The 19,961-nt window shown below is 52.2% G+C and overlaps 1 protein-coding gene across 1 annotated transcript in view; it reads left to right on the forward strand.

The window, feature by feature from the left end:
• The first annotated feature begins 1,253 nt into the window (after positions 1-1,253).
• The window catches only part of RIMS4 (regulating synaptic membrane exocytosis 4), a 62,760-nt gene continuing 44,052 nt past the window's right edge, over positions 1,254-19,961 (forward strand). Inside the window, exon 1 of the mRNA XM_027078041.1 lies at positions 1,254-1,350. Within this exon, the coding sequence (XP_026933842.1) occupies positions 1,254-1,350 (97 nt within the window). The remainder of the gene's footprint in view (positions 1,351-19,961) is intronic.

A 19,961-nucleotide genomic window follows, 5' to 3' on the forward strand; every position in this document is an offset into this window, starting at 1 on the left:
GAACCTGTGTGTGCCCACTGAGGTGTGTCTGAGTGTCTCGCTTTGAGGGTCTGGGTCTGAGGGTGGCTGTGTGTGAGTCTGACAGGATTTGTCACGGTATTTCTGGGTGTATGTGAATGGGTGCTGAGGGGGTGGTCAACGTTAGGAGGGCCACTGGTGTCTCTGTGTGCAGGTCTGAGAGTGTATCACTGAGTATGAGTGTCTGTGTGTGAATTCTGTGAGGAGTGTGGGTTCATGGGGGTGTGTGTGCCCACCTGAACTTCTCTGTGGGTTCGTGTGGGATCAGAGGGTCTCCCTGTGTGGTTAAGGGTGTCCCTGTTTGTCGCTCTGAGTGTGTCTGCAGGTCTCTGGTTGTGAGTCTGTGTGTGTCCGTGGATGTACCTACCTGTGTGGGTCTCGGAGGTCTGGAGTCTAAGGGGGTCTGTGGATTGGTTACCCCAAGGGTCTCTATGAGTGAGTGAGTCTGGGTGAATCTCTCTGGGTGTGTAAGAGTCTGAGGGTGTCCGTGGTGTACATTGCAGAGCGAATGCACTCTTGTGGGTGCCTGTTTGTGCTCCTCTGCGGGTTCATGTGTGAATCTGAGGATCTCCAGTGCCGGTCACTGTACCTGTGTCGCTTTCCAGCGCGTCTGCGTCCCGGGGGGAGGCGGTCTCAGTCGGGGACTGGTCGCCTGGATTCGGGGCGAGTATGAGGGCTGAGTGTGGGGGACGGGAAAACTTGGGGGGGCGCAGCCCCTGGACTGGGAGCGCAGCAGCCCTGCGCGCTCCTCCCTTGGGGCGCGCACACCTGGCGGCCTGGGCGGCGAGCAGGGGCCCCGCCCGCGCCCTCCGGCTCCCACGCCCCGCGCGCGGCGCCCCCTCCCTCGGGCGGTGCCGATTGGCTGCGGCGGCGGCAAGAGCCCGCCCCTCGCGTCCGGCGATGGGCGCCGCGGGCCAGAGAGAGCTGCGCCGCCACAGCTGCCGCTGCCGCCGCCGCCGCCGCCGCCGCGGCTACCGCCACCGCCACCGCCACCGCCACCACCGTTACCGCCGCCGCCGGGAGCACAGCGCGCCTCGGGTCCGCGGGCCTCCAGCTCCCGGCCCGCTCTCCGGCCCAGCCGCGCCCGCCAGCCCCGCCGCGGAGCCCCGGCCCGGCCTCGGGCCGCCGCCACCACGCCGCGCGCCGTACTCCGCGTCAAGAATGGGGCGGCCAAGCTGCCCAAGCCGGCCGCCGCCGCCGCCGCCGCGGCCGAGGCGCCCGGCGCCGGTGCGGGCATGGAGCGCTCGCAGAGCCGCCTCAGCCTGTCCGCTTCCTTCGAGGCGCTCGCCATCTACTTCCCGTGCATGAACTCCTTCGACGACGAGGACGCGGGTAAGCGCGTGGCCCGCCCCCGATCCCCGGGGGGCGTCCCGGGAGCCAGATCCCGAGGCCCCCTCCCCGACCCAGTGCTCCCTAAGAGGTGGCCACTCTTTCCTCCCCACCCCCAATCCCAAGCACGCTCGGGGATGCGCCCCCAGGGTCTTCTTTCCCACCCACAGGACCTCAGATCTCTAGGATGTGGGGTCTCCTCGCCTCCCGCCGCCCCCCAGGGACCCCTAGATCATCTGCATTCACCCCTTTTCCGCAAGTGGGCCCTTTGGGTCGCCTGGACTTAGCTCTCCCTACTCACCTGCGCCTACTGAATGCTCCCGGTCTTGTCCCTGGATCCGACCCGCCACCCTCCCCGGGCCTCTTGTATGTGCCCACTCCTCAAACCCCGGGGCTTTGGCCGCCTCACCCCCGGGGCTCCGACGCGCCCCCCGCCATTGGAGGTGGCGCGCAACCTTACCGCTCCATCTTTGTCTTGGCTGCATTCATTGACTCCCTGCACAAGACCCCCGCCCTGCGCCCAAGGCCTTGAGCGCCCCTGTTTGTCTCTCCTCCTCTTCCCCCAGTCCTTTAAGGACTGGGGCGGACCGCGAGGGGACCGGTCGGGTGACGGCCTTTCCTCTCGGTTCTTCCCGGCGGTTCCCCGAGGGAGGCGTAGGGCGGCACCGACTCTACACCTGCGCGCCCTCCGGAGTGTGCCCCTGACCCCGGGTGCTCTTGTGCCTGGAGTAGCCCTTCTAGGTGGGCTGAACCGGGCCACCATACAGCGGCTCGAACCTCAGGATCCCAGGCCTGCGCGCAACCCCAGCCAGAGCCCAAGGGGCGGGGAAATGTAGGGAAAACAGCTCTTGGGGGCCCTGGGACCAGGCAGAGGAAACAGAAGGGCTTCAGATCTGGTTCTGCGGTGAGGAAGCGAAGCCACCAACAGGTGGGGTACCTAGAGGGCTTGGGTGAGAGTTCCCCAAAGAGTGCCAGATTGGGAGTTGGAATGAGGTTCCAGTCCTGCTTCTCTCCGTATTAGCCATGACCTTGAGCAAGTCATGCCACCCCTAGCCTCCACATCCCGATCTGTAAAATGGGATGACAGTACCTCAGACATAAAGGTAAAGTTAAAAGTGTTTTGTAAGGTGAAAATCTGAGAGTATTTTAATTCAATGAGGGGATGAAAGGGAGAGGGGTGTGTGTGGTGGGAAGTAGTAAAATGGTTTCATGGACGCTTTTGAGAACTTGATGAAAATATGGACAAGTTTTCCAAAAAATACACATAGGCACCATCCAAAAATTTTTGTCCACAGTTTTAGGGAGTTCATGGGCCCTGCTTAAGGCTCTCTGCCTGCAGGGACCCTTATCTGGTCATCCCGTTATCTGATAAGCCTTGGATGGAACGGTGGGTGATGGGTGCTCATGTCTTTCTGCTGGTGCAGGAGGCAGGTGGGGAGAAAGGGAGAAGGTTCTCCAGAAGAAAGTGTTGGCTGAGTGAATGAATGGGGCAATGTGAGGCTGACCCCTGACAGACCTGTCTTGCTGTTGACCTGGAGATGGGGGTGGAGTAAAGATGGTTACTGCAGAGCCATTTTACAGAATCTACATTTTACAGAAAAAATAACTGAGGCTCAGAGGCTTAACTTCCCCCGTGATGCAGCTGAGGGCGGTTGTATTATTATTCTGGACAAGGCAAAGTGAGGAGAGAGGTGGAGGGGCTCTCCTAACCCGGTGGCCCCCTCTGGAGCAAAATCCGGGAGAGGAAGTCCCGGCTAGCATGGGGGCTTGGGGAGGGAGCCCCACCTGCCTTGGTGAGCTGGCTCCCCCACGCCTCACTTGACGTTCAAGGACGCTCCTGAAATCCCAACAGGCCACTTGGGTCTCAAGAGGCAAGGTGCATGAGTGGTGGGGACAGGTGGGTTTTTCTTCAAAGTCATGCTCCGTGTCATGGTTCAGATGCCTTGGTTATTATTGTTGGTGGCTGGTGACTTGCTCTGGTCTCACGTGAGTCAGAGTAGATAACTTCATGGAATATTAGAGATTTTTAAAGGTCCCTATTTTTTTTTTCCAGCGGGTTTCTTCAAATTCTTAAGTTTTTCACTTGGAGCACCTAGAAATCATCTTGTCCGACCCTTTTTTGCCCCCAAATTGGTGTGTGTGTGTATTTGTGTGAATGTATGCATGTGTGTGAGATTGAAGCCCCAGTGTGTGTGTGTGTGTGTGTGTGTAACACAAGGTCACCCAGTGAGGCAGGCACACAGCCAAGACAAAAATCAGGTTTCTGGTTCTCTTTCCAGTAAGACACTAGCCCTCTCTCTGAAAGAGGATTTTTTAAAAAGTCAAATCTCACTGTGTAGAAAATGGTTCCCAGGTGAAGAGGTCCCAGGGAGCGGCTGGCAGCCAGGAGTTGGGTTTGGGCATCTCATGCTCACTGTCTGCTCATCTTAAGGGATGCTTCGAGTTTGGGAGGGGGAGGGAGAAAGTGAAGTTTCCTTTCAGGAAGGCTAATGAGTGTCTGGTGAAAATAGGAAGTAGGGAACGTTGTCTTGGTGCTTAATTTCTCTTGTTCTTCTCAAAGTCATTCATTTTCTCCTAAAAAAATAAAACCCCTTGGATTTATTCTTTCAGAACAGCACCACCCTGAACTAATTTCGAAAAGCAGTTTGAATATCTCTCAGATACTGTACAGAGACTGCTCCAGTTGCAGGGCTGTCAGAATTGGCTTTGCTTTACCTTTCTCTTCTTTGCTCCGTCCCCTCACCAGTTTCCTGCCCCTCTGTCCCCGATGACTCAGAAGTGTCCCTGATGGGCCTCTGGCTCATCTGGGTGCCTCCCCTTTGTTGCTGCTTCTGACTCCTGTCCAATGCACCTTTTTCATCAACCGTATTGACTCAGAGCCATCTTCAGGGCTTACATGCCACCCTTCAGCTGGTTTCCTGAGAAACTGTATGAGGAGGAGACTTTCATTAGCCTTAACTGGGCCAGAGCACTTTCCTGCCTCCGGCTTAGGAGCCTTGGACATTTTGTCAGCAAAGGAAGCTGCCCCTTCCACCCCTTTCTAGCCACCCTGTGGTTCAGGATGCTGGTCATTGCAGATTCCTAGAATTCCTCCCAAGGAGCATCTTCCATCGTGCACTCCAAACCCATTACTTACACTGCGTTTGCCCCTTTTCACAAAGATGCTGAGGCTTTAGAGAGGCATGCTCTTGGGAGGCATTTTTTGTGTCTGTGTCTTCATGGCTCAGCCTTGCTGGTACTGGTTTTATAATTGAGGAGGGGTGGGGCAGGGAGGAGTTAGACACGTGACCTCTGCTTTTTCACATCTATATTGTTGGTTGCTGGGGACTTGGAGGAAGAAAATAATAGCATGGACCACAGAGGGTCAACATTTTTTAAATGATTACCTTTCTCTAAGTATCCTCCTAGGCACTTTCAATATTGTTTTCTTTCCTCACAGCAATTCTATAAAATTACATTTAACAGTCCCCATTTTCAGATGAGAAAACTGAGGCACAGAGAGAGTATTCTTCAAGGTCACTGAGCCGGGAAATGAGGGTGGTAGGACTTGAACTTGAGCAGTCTGACTCAGGCATCTGTGCTGTTGATTATTATGCTGTTTTGTGCTACGAAAAGGGCTTAGTACAGTACCTGGCACTAGATAGGCTCTCAATACCTGTTAGCTCTTATCTTTCTTATTACCAAGTAAGACTTATTTCTGAGCATGACTGTAAAAAAGAATCTGTGGGTTTGAGGAGGGGGGGTAGCCTGGTTCTCAAAATGTTAGCTTTTATTATTTTAATAAGCTAATTTTATTGCACTGTTATAGCTATTAAGGCAGAGTTGGGCCCTTCTTCTTGGAGGGGGTTTAAAGATGGGATTTGGGGGACTTGCATGTGGAACAAGAGGGTGGGGAGCACTAGCTCCCCATTTCCCTGTTCTCTTTAACAGTTAATTTTCATTACATCTACAGTCCCAGCCCTGCCACTCTGCCTTGGGGCACAGCTGGGGAGCAAGAGTGTCTTCAGTATCCAGCAGATGCCAAAGGGCGTTGCTATATCAGGGTCTGGAATTGAGGCTGGTGTCCCTGAGTCTGACCAAGTGGTTTTGGCGTCCAGTTCTCCCCCACCCGCCCGGGAGAGGGGCGGAGAAGCTGGAGCAGCCAGCTCCGATTTGCCCATAGGATGCTTCTATCCAGCGCAAGGAGGAAGTTGCCATGGCAACACAGGCCGGCTACCGGTCCCTCTCCTAGCAGTTCGGGCCACATTTCTGGGCTGGAAAGCCCTTCGTGGTACTGCCTTCTTCCGCTCAGACCAAATCTGGTGGGTGGGGTGGCGTGGTGGGTGGGTCCCACAAACTAGTGCTAAAGCCCACTCCCCTTGTTTTTGGACGGAGGGGAAATGGAGGGGGCTGTCTGAGTGACTTCTCCTGGCTCGTGGGGTGGAGATACTCCGGTCTTGCCAGACAGATCTCAGCAGGGGTAATGAGAGCTCCAAATCCCGCCCCACCCCAGGCATCTGGAATGACCCCGCTGGAATCCCCCCTCCCTTCCCCAGTTTACTCCTTTTGGCAAGGTTTTCTTTCCCAGACCAAGTGCTAACTTTTGTCCTTGAAATTTGACCTGAGCTTTTTCTGGGAAACAAAATGTCCTGCTGTCCCATCCCTTCCCCCTGAGATGGTGGGAACAGAGTACTTCAGCCCTAAAGGGGGGCTGGGGCTGGGTGGATAAGGGAGAGTGGTGAGGGGGGAGGCCTTAAAGTACCCTTCAGGATTAGGGCCACTTGAGGGCATGAGGTGGAGGCTTTGAAGCCTCCATTCCCACCCCCGTCCCTAGGGCAGGCCACTTCCTGTCCCCCCTCTGCCCCTTTCCCTAATTTACCACCAAGCACTGTAATCTCCTTTATGGGCTGGGAATTGGGCAGAACTCTTCTAGTTTTAGATAACTGAGGCATAGTAAAGAATCGAACCAGTTGTTCCCATCGTTCAAGTTGTGGGTGTGTGAGAGTGTGGACCCAAACTACTTTATCGTAAATTACTCTGAAAGAAGTATTTCAGAAAAATTGGGTGATGGGGAGTCATCCCTTCCCCCATTACACAGATCACTGGCCTGTGGATCTGCTCTGATGCAGTTCGAGCTCTCTCCTAAAATTCTCTCTTTCTCTGGCACCCTCTCTTCCTTGTCCCCAAGCTGCCAGACTGATGGCTTCAGCTTCCTTGGCTTTTGCAGCTGCCAGAGGCCCACCTGGTTCTGTTTGGTGGGAAGGGGAAAGGAGGGGCCCATCCCCTCGTCTCCCTTTGAGAACTAGGCTCTGCCTTCCTCCCCACCCACCTCCATCCCAGAGGCCGAGCCTGTTCTAACTAACTGAAGGCGGAGTGAGGGCAGGGCGGAGGTGTGGAGGAGAGCAGACCGCAAGCCAGCTGACCCTCTCTCCCATCTCAGGGCCTTACTTTTCCTCTGCCTCTTCTGACATCTCTTCATTGTGGCCTTAACCATCGCTTCAGCATTTCTTTTAAGAATTGTTGGAAAGGCACCAGTTTTGGAGGACATGCTCAGAAGGGTGCAGACATCTCCCCCACTGTAATCTGTGTACCGCCCTCCCCCCCACCCCATGATGTTTTCCAGTCAAGCCCACTGTCTTACTGTCAGAGCTCCAGTTCCAAACCCCACACCCAGTCCCTTGGAATGACCGACTGGAATTCTCTCCTTCTCCCACCCAGTTTACTCCATGGGGCTCGGATTTGACTCCACTTTGGTGCTAGGACCTCAGGCAAGTCCTGGGCCTCAGTTTCCCCATCTTGAAAAAGGGGTTAATTATCCTTGTCTGAGCATCTCTTGGGGTTGTAAAAATAAAATGATCAAGAGGCTTGCTTGGCTGTGCTCAGTGCTTTCCATGATCTTACTGAATCATATAGCAGCCAAAAGGGGTATCAGCTGTTGCCGATGTACCCATTTTGCAGATGAGGAAAAGCCAGGCAGCTTGGTGTAGTTTAGTGACTTTTTTGGGTTTCATGGTGGTGATTCAAACCCAGGCGTGTTTGACTCCAGAGACCACCCTCTGCCTCTTGGCCTGAAATGGGCAGTGTAAGCCCCAGGGGCTGTGCTTGGGCTGTCAAAACAGCCACTGACAAAGGCCAGGGTATGAGGGCCTGTTCACATCCAGATGCATCCCTCCAGGGTCTGCCATCCCACTGCATTGCACCCCAGCCCACTGGAGTGCCTTCCTGGCCATCACTTCCTGGATGATCCCCATCAGAGGGCTGCCTGGCCTCCTTGAAGAATGCAGTTGTCTGCCCTGGCCCTGGGGGCTGAGCCATCACCTGCCTCTCCAGACCGATGTAGGCCAATGCTGGATTATATTTAACGCTGTGCTATTTCCACTTGACAGCTCCAGAGAGCCATCCCCCCTCCCCTTTTCTCCTTCCTCCCCCCTCCCCTTCTGATTCACTCGGAAACTGACAAGGCTGATGTCAGCGCCTTATTCTTAGCCCCCGTAATTGTAACTGCATTTAGCAGTGCGCACTTCATTAACAGTTTCTGCGAGGGGGCAGTGAGATGACTGCGTGGCTGGGCAGGGACACGGGTGGGGGTGGGGAGGGGGCAGCTGCTGCAGGGACCCTGGCCAGCTGCCTCTTCTGAATGGACCAGCTGGGCAGGTTCCAGGCCTGGCTTTCCAAGACTAGCAGTCTTGGAAGGCCCCTGGGAGAGCATCTAGTCCACTCTCCTCATTAGGCAGAGAGGGAAACTGAGGCTCAGTGAGGCAAAGCAGCTTGCCAAGGTCACGTGTTAAGGATCCAGGGCTCTGGCCTTTGAGTCTAGGTTTTCTTCTTTGGCATTATTCATTCAGCTAATATTTAATTAGCTGCTCAGTGCCAAACAGCATTCTAGGTGCTGGGGCTATATCGGGGGAACAAGGCAGACACAGTTTCTGCACTCATGGAGTTATGTTCTGAGGTGCAGGAGACAGACAATAAGCAGGAAAGCAATTAAACAAATAATTTCAGATTGTGTTAAATGAAATGAAAATAAGACAGGTTGATGGGATGGGAGATAACATTAAGTAAGATAGTCAGGAAAGGCTCACTGAGGAGGTGACATTTGAATTGTGACCTGAATGACAGAGCCAGTAATGGGAATATGAGGGGATGGAGGGATCTAGGCAGCGGCAACAGCTGGTGCAAAGGCCCTGAGGTCAGCGTGGAGTTTGGGTGTTTAGGGAAGAGAAAGCAGACCAGCGTGGTTAGACTGCATGAGGGGAAACGAGGTCAGAGAAGTAAGCTGGGGGCAGATCACTCAACCTGGTAGACAATGATAAGGAGTATCAGGTGGGGAAACTGAAGTTCAGATTGGGAATGGAAAAGACCCCCAGCTGGGTAAAGAGAGAGAGGCCGAGAACTCCCGAATCCCTGTCTTTTTAGTCCCTTAGACACAGGTGGCTGTGCCTTTAAGTGCATCACGTGGCTTCCTTTCACATTGTAGCTGGTAGTGTGGAGTCTGGGAAGGGCTTTTTCTGCCCTCCCTGCCTGCCCCTCTCTCCTCCTCGACTCTTACCCCACCCAGCTGTATAGCTTCTCAGGGTGACGTAGCTGTGAAACTCTGGGGAGCTTTCGTGGTGGGACAGAAAGAACATGGCTTTGGAATCCAACACACCTGAATTTTTATCCTGCCTCTGCTGCTTCTAAATTGTGTGACCTTGGGCAAGTGGCTTCAACTCTCTGGGGCTCAATTTCCTTATCTGTAAAAGGGGGGCATAATAATAGCAAGTTCTTCAAAGGGTTATTGTGAGTAATACGTTGATATAATGCACAAAACACACCTACCCCAGAGCCGGGTATGTGGAACTAAGATTTCCTCAGTTAAAAGGACTAATGAGATCGCGGGTTTAATGCTGGGCACGTAGTAGATGCTCAGTTAGAGGTTACTGCTGCAGTTGTGGTTGTTACTGTTGGTTTTAACGGGTCAGAATCATCGAGGGGGCTTGTTAAAACATAAATTGCTGGGCCTCACCCCAGAGTTTCTCATTCAGTCTGGGGCGGGGCCTGAAAATCTCATTTCTTTTTTTTTCCCAAATATTTATTTATTTATTTGGTTGCACCAAGTCTTAGTTGTGGCTCACTGGCTCCTTAGTTGCAAGCACATGGCCTCCTTAGTTGTGGCATGCGAACTCTTAGTTGCAGCATGTGTGTGGGATCTAGTTCCCTGACCAGGGATTGAACCCGGGCCCCCTGCGTTGGGAGCACGGAGTCCTATCCACTGCGCCACCAAGGAAATCCCCTGAAAAAATCTCATTTCTAACAAGTTCCCAGGTGATGCTGATACTGGTCCAGGGAGCCTGCTTTGAGAATCACTGGGTTAGAGAAAAAGCTGGAGAGAAATGAAGGGTTCTTCTCAACTTGGGATGTCTCCTGGCTACCTGTGTCTTAGATGCTGGGGACATTGAGTACCAAATTCAGGACCCGGGTTTAGTCTTCAGGCACTCATGTTTCCATCACATGGTCTCGGATCAAATGAGCCTCAGCTGCTACCCTGCTTTGCACTGGGTTTAATGTGAAGGACCCCATCAATCCTTTTGGAAGTCATCTGTATAAATGATAAATGAGTCGACATGAATAACACATCAGACCATAATATCCTTTTGTGGAATATTGAGGGGCTCAGGTCTAGCACCTTTTACCGAAGGGAACAGGACGCGGTCCCTTTCCTGCATTGGGGAAAGGCAGGGCTATGTGTTAAAACCAGGAGGTTCATTTGAGGACAGGTCTCTGCTGGGAAGAAGTAAATCAAAGGGACCATCAATGTTAAGGGGCAAAATGCTGGGAAATGCTACCAAGAGACTTTACTGAGTCAGTTTATTTAGATGTTTCTAAGAAAGGGGTCGCTGGTAATTTTCTAGGGAAAGGTGGAGATTTTGCTTAGATTGGAGGCGTGGGGGATAAACCATATGATGTGATAGGATTCCCATCCAGTCCCTTAAAACTCAGAGTCTGAAGATACAGGCATTTACAAATACATTCCCGGTGGGACTTGTCCTCAACTGAGGGGAGACACTTCTCCAAGAGGATTGGCTCAGGATAGCAAAAGAGCACAGACTTTGGAGGGTCCCAAACCTGGGTTGAATCTCTGCCACCTACTAGCTGTGTCTCTTGATTATGATACGTAACTATTCTGGGCCTCAGCCTCGTGCTTTGTAAAATGGAGTGAATAACTCTACCCTGTGAGAATTAGAGATAATGCATGTGTGAGGCATAGAAGGCATTCAGGACATGGCAGCGCTGCCTCTCCTGCTATTGTAGACTTCCTGGATGCAGGAAGTGTGGGATGGTGGGAGCGCATTGCCTGCGTTTGGGGCTCCTGGCTCGGGTCTGGACAGCTGGTGCTTACTCTGTGCCCAGCGAGGCCTGAGAGGCTGCGTTAGGAGTCAGGAGAAGAGGTCTCCGTTCAGCCGCCAAATCTCAGCATCTCCTGTGGCTGCTTCCCTTCGTCTTTTGGGCCTCAGGATCCCCATTGACACAGTGAGGTGTCTCGTGGGCTTGGTTTAGATACAACCAGAGTCTCCCAGAAAACAGGGGACACTTGTCCAGGCCCCCATCTCCTCCTTTGGATTTCTCCCCTGCTCCTCTGCCTCTATGGTCGTTTTCATCCCCAGAGCGTCCCCTCCTGCCAGAGTTTCTAGCTGATCCTTGGCTGATTGGTCATTCAATACTTTTTAAAAGAATAAGTATTATTTGGATTAAGTAATATATGCAGTTGGTACAACATTTTAGAAGCACAAAAAATATCCAGTTAAAAGGGCCCCAGGCACCTCCATCTTCTGGGTCTCCTGTCCCCTCCCTAGGACAAACACTGTTTCTAGCTCTCACAACCCTTTATGCTGCTGTTACTGACAGTAACATGTTATGTGGTGAAAAGCCAAACAGCACAAAGGACACCCAAGAAAACATCAGTCTCCCTCACACCTCAGCCACCTAGTCCCACTCCCACAAACCACCAGTATGGTCTTTTAGGCTACCAGTTTTTTCTTTATTTTCCAGTTAGTAAATTCTTATTAAGCACTTATAGTGGTGCCCAGTCCTGTGAGGATTCAAGAGTAGTCAGATTATACCAGGCAGTATAGCACAGTGGTGGTTATGATACACACTCCACAGCTAGATGGCCTGGGTTTGAATCCTGGCTTGCCACTCATTGGCTGTGTGACCTTGAGCAAGTGACTTAACTTCTCTGAGCCTCAGTCTCCTCAACTGCGAAATGGGCCCATAATAACCCCTCCCTGCCTTGAAGGTGTCAGGAGGATTAAATGAGTAGGTATTTGTGACATGCTTTGTAGAGAGCCCGCATACAGTAGGAGTGTGATAAGAGTATTAGCTGTTACTGTCTCAGAGCCCTCAAGCCAGAAGGCTCTCTGAAGTTCTCTAGCATCTTTAGCGGAGGCCCGGAGAGGGATCTCATGGTTTGTTCAAAGCCTCACAGCAGGTCTCTGGTAAAACCAGGAGTAGAACTGATGTTTCTGGACTCCCAGTCAGGGCCTCTTCCTCTCCCAGGTGACCCAAGTGGCTACTTTGCACCCTATTGGCGCCTGAGGCTTCAAGTCCATACCCTGCATTTCCGGTACTTGGTGTCCCTGAGAAATGCCGCTTGGAGTCGCCTTGGGAGTGGGTGGGAGGATATGTCACTAATTGGGGCCTGTAATGGAAATTAATTAGTTCCTCAGCAAATGTCGAGAAACATCTCTCATCTGCCTGGGCCCAACACCAACACTGGACCAGGTGCCTTGGGGGCCCACCCAGACCCAGGCCAACCCACCCCCGAACCATCTGGCCCCTGGAAGCTGCAGCCACTTCTCTCTAGCTTCTGTTGGGTATGCTGGGTCCTGGGAGAGGGACCCCCAAACTGGGATGCCTGGCCCTGATGGGAATTGGGTGGGTGCTAAGAGGGAGGGAGAAATTAACATGTGTAGTATTCTTAGACTCCTCCCAGCGGTCTTCAACTTGAAAAGAATATAGAAGATGGGAGAATTCTCTCCTGTTCCCACTGTCTTAGTTTGAGACGTGGATTCTTGTGCAGGTGATATGCTATGCAGTGCTGTCAGGTGAGACCGGGATGCAGGATGGGCAGGAAAGGAAGCAGCTAACGATGGGCACTCAGCCACAGGCTAGCCTCAGCCTGACCCATGGGAAGCTCTAGAGGGCGGATGGCGTCACAGAGTTGACTGGGCTTCTGGACTCGCGTATCAGTCAGTCATGGGCTGTGGACAGTCCCCCCGGGGCGGCGGGGGAGTGGAGACATAACTTTTGGGGCAAGGCAGCTCCCATCAGCTAAGAGCAGCTCTCCAAAGAAGGGGCAGCTGTGAGCTGGAATCGCAGAAACTCACAGCAGCTGTGAGATGGGTGTCCTGCTTGGTAAAGGGGCTCTGGCTGGGCTGGGTCCACCACCAGCTGTCTGGGAACTTCTGACGACAGAGTGAGGAGAGCAGGTGTGGCCAGCTCTGTGCTGGGTAGTGCCCACCCCTATTACAGGTCACCCTCTCCATGGTCCCACAAGGTGTGCGTGGTCATTACGTTAGGTTGGGCTGGAGGAATCGAGTGTCCAGATGGACTCCTGGCTTGGCCAAGGTCAAGTTGGTGAAAGGTAGGACAGGGCTGCAAACCCGGGCCTGCCTCCAACACTTGTGGTCTTTCCAGCATTCTGTGCTGCATTTAATTCTTTTCATGAATATATGTGTGTATTTTGTGCTTCCTGGTGGGTTTCTTTCCAGGTACCTCTTTTTTTTTTTTAATTTATTTTTGGCTGCGTTGGGTCTTCGTTGCTGCACGTGGGCTTTCTCTAGTTGCGGCGAGCAGGGGCTACTCTTCGTTGCGGGGGGCTACTTCTCGTTGCGGTGGCTTCTCGTTGTGGAGCACGGGCTCTAGAGCGCAGGCTCAGTAGTTGTGGTGCACAGGCTTAGTTGTTCCACGGCATGTGGGATCTTCCCGGACCATGGCAGGCGGATTCTTAACCACTGCACCACCAGGGAAATCCCCTAGGTACCTTTGGAAGGTATCTATCTTGGTTTTCTGTTTTGTACCTTGCAAACATAAAGACCTTTGGGCCTGACAGGTGTTTGCCTATTTGAGATCACCTGATCCTCGTGGAAAATCGGCTTTGTTTCCAGAGAGGTGGGCAGGGGACCTGACTGACAGGCTCCTTGAGGTGAAAAGTTAAGGGGTAGCTGCTTTGTCATGGAATGAGCCCTGAATTTGTCATAAGAAAACCTGGATTTGAGATCCCATTTCTGCCCATTTGTCAGCTGAGTGACCCTGGGCAGGTCTCTTCGAGCCTTGCTTTCTTCTTTAGGTGAACAAGTCCACAGCTATAAGCCTCGGGTAGCCTGGCAGGTGTGCTAATGATACTGCATATAGCAAGGACCTGGCAAGGCTTTGACTGGGTTGGGGTGGGGAGTCCAAAACCAGACCTGAGGGACTTCCCTGGCGGTCCAGTGGTCAGCACTCCATGCTTCCACTGCCGGGGGCCCGGGTTCCATACCTGGTCAGGGAACTAAGATCCTGCAAGCCGCGTGGCATGGCAAACAACAACAACAACAAAAGAAGAAAAAACCCAGAGCTGACCTCTGTAGCGTGTGCGCGGGAACCGTGTCAGATCAGGGCCCATCTGTGAAATGGGCACAGTGACACTTGTCTTCCTGTCCTAGCTTGGGCTCCCCACGAAACAAGGACTTGAGTACAAGTATTAGGTTGAACCACAGGAAACTGCCAGTTTTAGGAGTCAAAGCAGTCAGATAGCAGTTGTACGTGGTTCATATGGTTCCCGAAGGTGATGGATGAAACTCCAGGAGGGGAATGAGAAAGTCACTTGGGGAAACAGTGTGTTATCAGCCAAGTTACCCCGGACCGAGGGCAACCGCGCTGAATCTTCCTGGGGGCTCTGGGAAACTGTAGAACAGGGCTTGGCAAACCTCTGTAGAGGGCCAGACCCTGGATGTTTTAGTCTTTACGGGTCATAAGGTCACTTTCCCAACTGCTGGATTACACAGTTGGAGGGCAGCCACCGACAATATATAAATGGATGGGTGGTGCTGTGTTCTAACAAAACTTTATTTACAAAAATAGGCAGTGAGCTGGATTTAGCCCATGGGCCCTAGTTTGCAGACCCCCGGAGGAGAACACGTACCTCCGTTATCCCACCCAGGAGTGAGGGAGCTGGGGTGCTTATACACCAGCTCCCATCAGTCACTGGTTGAAGGCCAAGTGTGGGGATGGGGATGGAGTGGGGGCAGGGAGTTGTCTGTTGCCCTTGGCCAAGAGAAACAGGCGCTGTCCGCAGGAGGTCAGGCCAGCGGTCACTGAAATGCTAAAGGGATGTGGGACAGGGGATGGCTCCTGCCAGTTCAGAGGCCTGACTGTGTGTGGAGAGTGTACCTGAGAGAAAGTGACAGGATGAACAGGAAAATGAGTTTGGGGTAGGGCCAGATGATCTAACTTCGCATTTCTAGCCTTTTCAGCCAGTTGTTACTTCCAGGCAAAACCTGGGTCCTCCATTCTTGGCAGGCTTGTTCAAATTTTCTGCTTCCCGTCCCTCTGCTTGGGCAATTTCGTCTTCTGGGATGCCCCCACCTTCCCCCTCAGGGCTCCGATGCCACTTCCTCCAGGAAGCACACCTCTCTTCTCTCGGGCGGAGTTGATTGTTCCTCCTGGGCATTCACATGGCACTCTGAGCTTCTCTTCTCTCTCTCCAGCAGTTGCAAAGTCTGGCTGACATCACTTTTCACTGCCACACTGAGAGCCCCTCCAGGTCAGGGACTGTGTGATTCTCTGCTGCATCCCACCCAGGGGAACCCTGATTTGGGAAAGGCGGAGCTGAACCCCAAACCTTCCCAGACTCTCTCCCTCCCCCTTCTCTCCTCCCTCTCTCTCTTTCTTCTCCAGTAGGTGCTGATGACCCGAGACAAGCCCAGTCTTTGCCCTCATGGAGTTTACAGTCTGGTGGGAGGGGGTTAGACATAAGACAACCCAAAGGAACAACTAATAATTTGATCATTACTGTGCTTAGTGCCACACAAGTCAAGTGCAGGGTGCCGGGGGAGGCTGGAGCTGGAAGAACTGAGCTGGGGGAGAGGAGGGAGGAGACAGCGAAGCTGAGACTTAAGGGATGAGTGGAGTTGGCCAAATGAAGGCGGGGGAGTGGCGGAGTGAGACAGGATGCCATGACTCTGAGAGCACGGACTTGGGGTCAATTATGGGAGTTGGGGGTGCAAGTCTTGGATTCTCTCAGTCTTTGTGGCTGTCTCCCCCTCCCCTCATCTGTCTCTCTTCTTCCTCTCTCTCTCTCTCTCTCTCTCTCTCTCTCTCTCTCTCTCTCTCTCATTCTTTCTCTCACACACACACACACATCCACGCATGCACACGGATGGAAATATTGACCATAATTACTTCTATGGGGCAGAATTATGGGTAGATTTTGTTTTCTAGTTTGCACTTCTTTGGTATTTTCCAAATTTTCTACAATGGACAAGTCATGGCAAAAATTGAAGTCTTCAGCATCCGGAGACCACACTCCCACTGGTAGCTGTGTGACCTTGACCACGTTGTTTAATCACTCCTGCTTCTGTCTCTCTCTGTAAGATGAGGACAGGGGTGGTTAACACACGGTACCCATCACATCCTGACACTTCACCTCCCTTAACTCACCAGAGCTTCACAACTACTCCGTGGGGCAGGTGCTGTCACTATCCCTGTTTTATAGATGGGGAAACAGGCATGGAGAGGTTAAGTACATTGCTCAAGATCACACAGTAAGAGACAGAAGTAGGATTGAAACCCAGATGTCTGACTTCAGAGTCTGAGCTTACCCACTTGGCTCTACTGCCTGCCTCTCAGGGTCAGGATGATAATCAATAAGAAGACACCTGTCAAGCCCTTAGCACGGTGCCTGGCATACAGTTAGTGCTCTGTAGATATTAATTTTTGTTATTATTAGCTGCTGTGCAAAGGCCCTGGGGTAGGAAAGGCACACGGTGTTTTGAAGGCACATGTGGTTAGTGAAGCAGCAGGACTGGGTCATACTAGGTCTTTAAAGTCAAGAATCTTGGATCTGAGCTTAAGAACAGTTGAGTTGAACCCTGTTGGGTTTTTAGCAGGGAGGTGACAAGCTCAGATCTGGGGTTTACAAAGACCTCTCTGGTTGTGGATGAGAAGAATGGGGCCAGGAGGTCCAGGGATGGCTCCCTTTGTTACAGTGACTCTTCCCAAATGGGTCGGACCATCCCAGCGTTGACTCCTCAGACCCTGGCAGTGACGGTGTTTTGCTGTCTAGGCTGGCTGTGTGGGCTAGAGCACAAGACACGGAAGTCAGGAGTGTGTCACCAGGCAGGTCTGGTGGTGAGGCGAGGCTGGGGAGTGCCAGTCTGAAGGCAGGAGCAAATTACTCTCCTGGAGTTGAGGCCGGGCCAGTTCCTGTCGTGTTACATTATTAAATTTGTAATCTTCCTTCTAATACTTGCCAGCAGTGAATAAGAACCAAATTTAAAATGGTGACTTTACATTTCTGGAATGAAGCTCTTTGTCAGGAACTCTTGAAACCCATAATTTCTCTCCAGAGGTGAATGTCTACATCCTTTAAAAAAAAAATTAAAATAATAAAACCACTCTTTAGTTAAAGGTTGGGTCTGAAGGTTTGTCTGCAGCCCAACCGTGGCAAGAATTGAGAGTGGGGTCTGTATGTCTCCAGCCCCAGAAAAGGCTCAAAGTGGGGCTGGGCCTGCAGATGCCCTGCGCCTCCCAAGATATTTAAACCCCTAAATCTGGGCCTTGCTAGGGAAGAAAGGTGGGAGAAGCCGCATGCCCACCTCACCCACAAGTCTGTTGGTTTGCAGGTTTTTTTTTTTTTTATCGTTTTTGGCGGCGCCAGACAGCAGGAGGGATTTTAGTTCCCCGAACAGGGATCAAACCTGTGCCCGCTGCAGTGGAAGCACAGAGTCTTAACCACTGGACTGCCAGGGAAGTCCAGAATCTGTTGATTTGTGAAAGGGTTTGGTAAAAAATTAGACCACAGTCTTTAGGAGAATTGCCCTGTGTCAGGCTGTGATGAGTTTTCTCATGACCTATTTGGGGGGCAGTAGACCTGGCTGCTGGTGGAACCATGGGCTGTGTCATTCCTGCCTTTACACTTAACAAGAAGGGCCCTGATCTGGGGTCACCAGCACTACTGGGCTGATCTCCAGCCCTCCTCACTGGGTGAGGAATCTATGGGGCAATGGGGACATGCCCACCTGGACCCCCCTTTCTAGGCCATGTTCCGGGTACGTGGGACCCTGGAATTCCCTGTCCAAACGGCCCTGAGTCAGCATCTGGGGTCTGTCCAGACCCCTTCCCTAGGCCCCTCCTCCATCACGGGTGTCCTGATACATGGCTGCAAAGTAGCTGTTTGTGGAGGTGAGAACAGAACACACATGTACAGAGTGGGCCCCTGGGTATGCGGGGCTGGGGAGGACGGGAAGGGATGGGCTACAGCAGAGGGCCTGTATTCAGCTCCTCTCTCCATATTCAGCCATGGAACTCAGAGGATTCTAAATTTGAACCTGTCCTGGCCTTCAAGGTCATTATGAAGGCATATTTGTCAGAATGGAAGGATAGAGCATGTTTTATGTAAGAGCCTGATTTATAACTTTTAAACATTTAGAATGAGTATGACGGCCTCCATTGTACTTTTGCCCTGGGCCCTCCACTGTTGGGTGGGGCCTTTGCATCATCCTTTGAACTGAGAGTGAGAGCCGCCCAGGGATGGCTCTTCCCCTCGTGATCCCACATGTGGGCTCTGGTGCACACACATGGCTCGTATGGCATGTTTGTGCTAGCCTCACCCCCACCCCAGATGATTGAATTTAAATGGTACCTCCTGTAAAAGGATGAATTAGAAAAAGGCCCGTGGGGTGTACCGCCTGGCCAGTGAAAACAGGCTGTGTGTCCACCCAGCTCAGTCGGGCACCTTTGTGCAGGTAGCAACCTGTCCGATAGTTCACAGGGTCCCATGGACCTGAACCAGAGAGGGGCCCTGAGCAAGACCGCCAGGGAAAGTGCTGACACTCTGGTGTCCCAAGATAATCATTAAAGTCATTTTACATTTTCAATAATCATCCTTATCATGACAGCAAATGTTTATTTTATGTTTCTCACATGCTGAGTACTCTGAACTCTGGATTATCCTATCAAAACATCAGAATACGAAGGGGGTACAACTGTCATGCCCATTGCACACGTTAGGAAACTGAGGCTCAGAGAAGAGACGCTCGTCTTTGGCTCAGGGTCATTCAACAGCAAGGTCAAATGCAGGTCTGCCTGAGCCCATGAATCTATGGGCCTAACCACTGCTCTGCACTGCCCTTTCTCATTTTAAAGTGTTATTTATGCAGTCAGCGTATTTACTGACCCCCTACTCCAATGTGCTGGATGCTGAGGTAGGTGCGGAGTAAGACGGGGGCCTCCCGCAACCAAGGAGGAGAGACAAGCAGAGCAGATAACTGGGTGACCCCATTGAGCCGGGGGTGCTGGGTACAGCCTTGGGTGACCCCATTGAGCCGGGGGTGCTGGGTACAGCCTTGAAGGGCGAGAAGCTGTTTACGAGGCTGGAGTGGAAGGGGGGAGGGAGGTGCTTCAGACCCCTGGGGGTTCTGTGTGGTCAAGGAAGAGTGTCCTGAGGTTTATTGACGCCTTGTGGGTAGGTGCATTAAGAGATGGGTGGGGGTCTACGAAACAGAAATAAGAGTTACAGATGTAGAAAACAAATTTATGGTTACCAGGGGGTAAGGGGGGGAAGGATAAATCGGAAGATTGGGATTGACCTATACATACTACTACATATAAAATAGAAAACTAATAAGGACCTACTGTGTAGCATGGGGAACTCTACTCAATACTCTGTAGTAATGGCCTGTATGGGAAAAGAATCTAAAAAAGAATGCATATATGTGTATGTATAACTGATTCACTTTGCTGTAAACCTGAAACTAACACAACACTGTAAATCAACTATCCTCCAATAAAAATTAAAAAAAAAAAAACAGATGGGTGTGGGGAGGAGGTGGGGTCAGGAAAGGGGGGTGGCAGGTTGGGAAAGGCTCTGGAGCTGTGTCCAGGACCTGGCCCTTCTTGAAGACCAGAGCTGTGTCATCCTCTTCAGGCATCTGCTGAGACGAGTGGTACTTACCAGTCTACCCACCAGCACCATCCTTTTCAGAGTCAGAAAGGCGAGACTGCAAGGGGAGTGAAGGGTCCTTTGGTGCATTTCTGGCCGGGTTGGGTTTGGAACCCAGGCCTCTGAGCCCTCCCAGGCTGTAGTCTAGTCCCTTCACGAGCCGGGAGAGTGGGAGAGTCAGAGAGTCACTCCTTTTCATTTTAGTTTCTTAAAACAATCTTGTGCTTTCACAAGTTTCAAACGCTTGTAGAGTTATTCTGGCTTTGCATTTTCTGAGCATACGCCGCGTTCCTGGTGCTGCGCTCAGATTTCATGTGTGTTACCTTGGATAGCCCTCAGAGGGAACCTCTGAGGGGGGGGTCCTGTTGTTGCTGTTCCCATTTTACAGATGAAGAAATGAAGGACCCCTCCCAAGGTCGCCCACACAGCAAATGGCAGAGCCAGTTTCCTTGAG

The sequence above is a fragment of the Aethalodelphis obliquidens genome, unplaced genomic scaffold, assembly GCF_003676395.1.
Source record: "Aethalodelphis obliquidens isolate GAN/ISIS:26980383/991018 unplaced genomic scaffold, ASM367639v1 scaffold42, whole genome shotgun sequence".
Classification (NCBI taxonomy): Eukaryota; Metazoa; Chordata; class Mammalia; order Artiodactyla; family Delphinidae; genus Aethalodelphis; species Aethalodelphis obliquidens.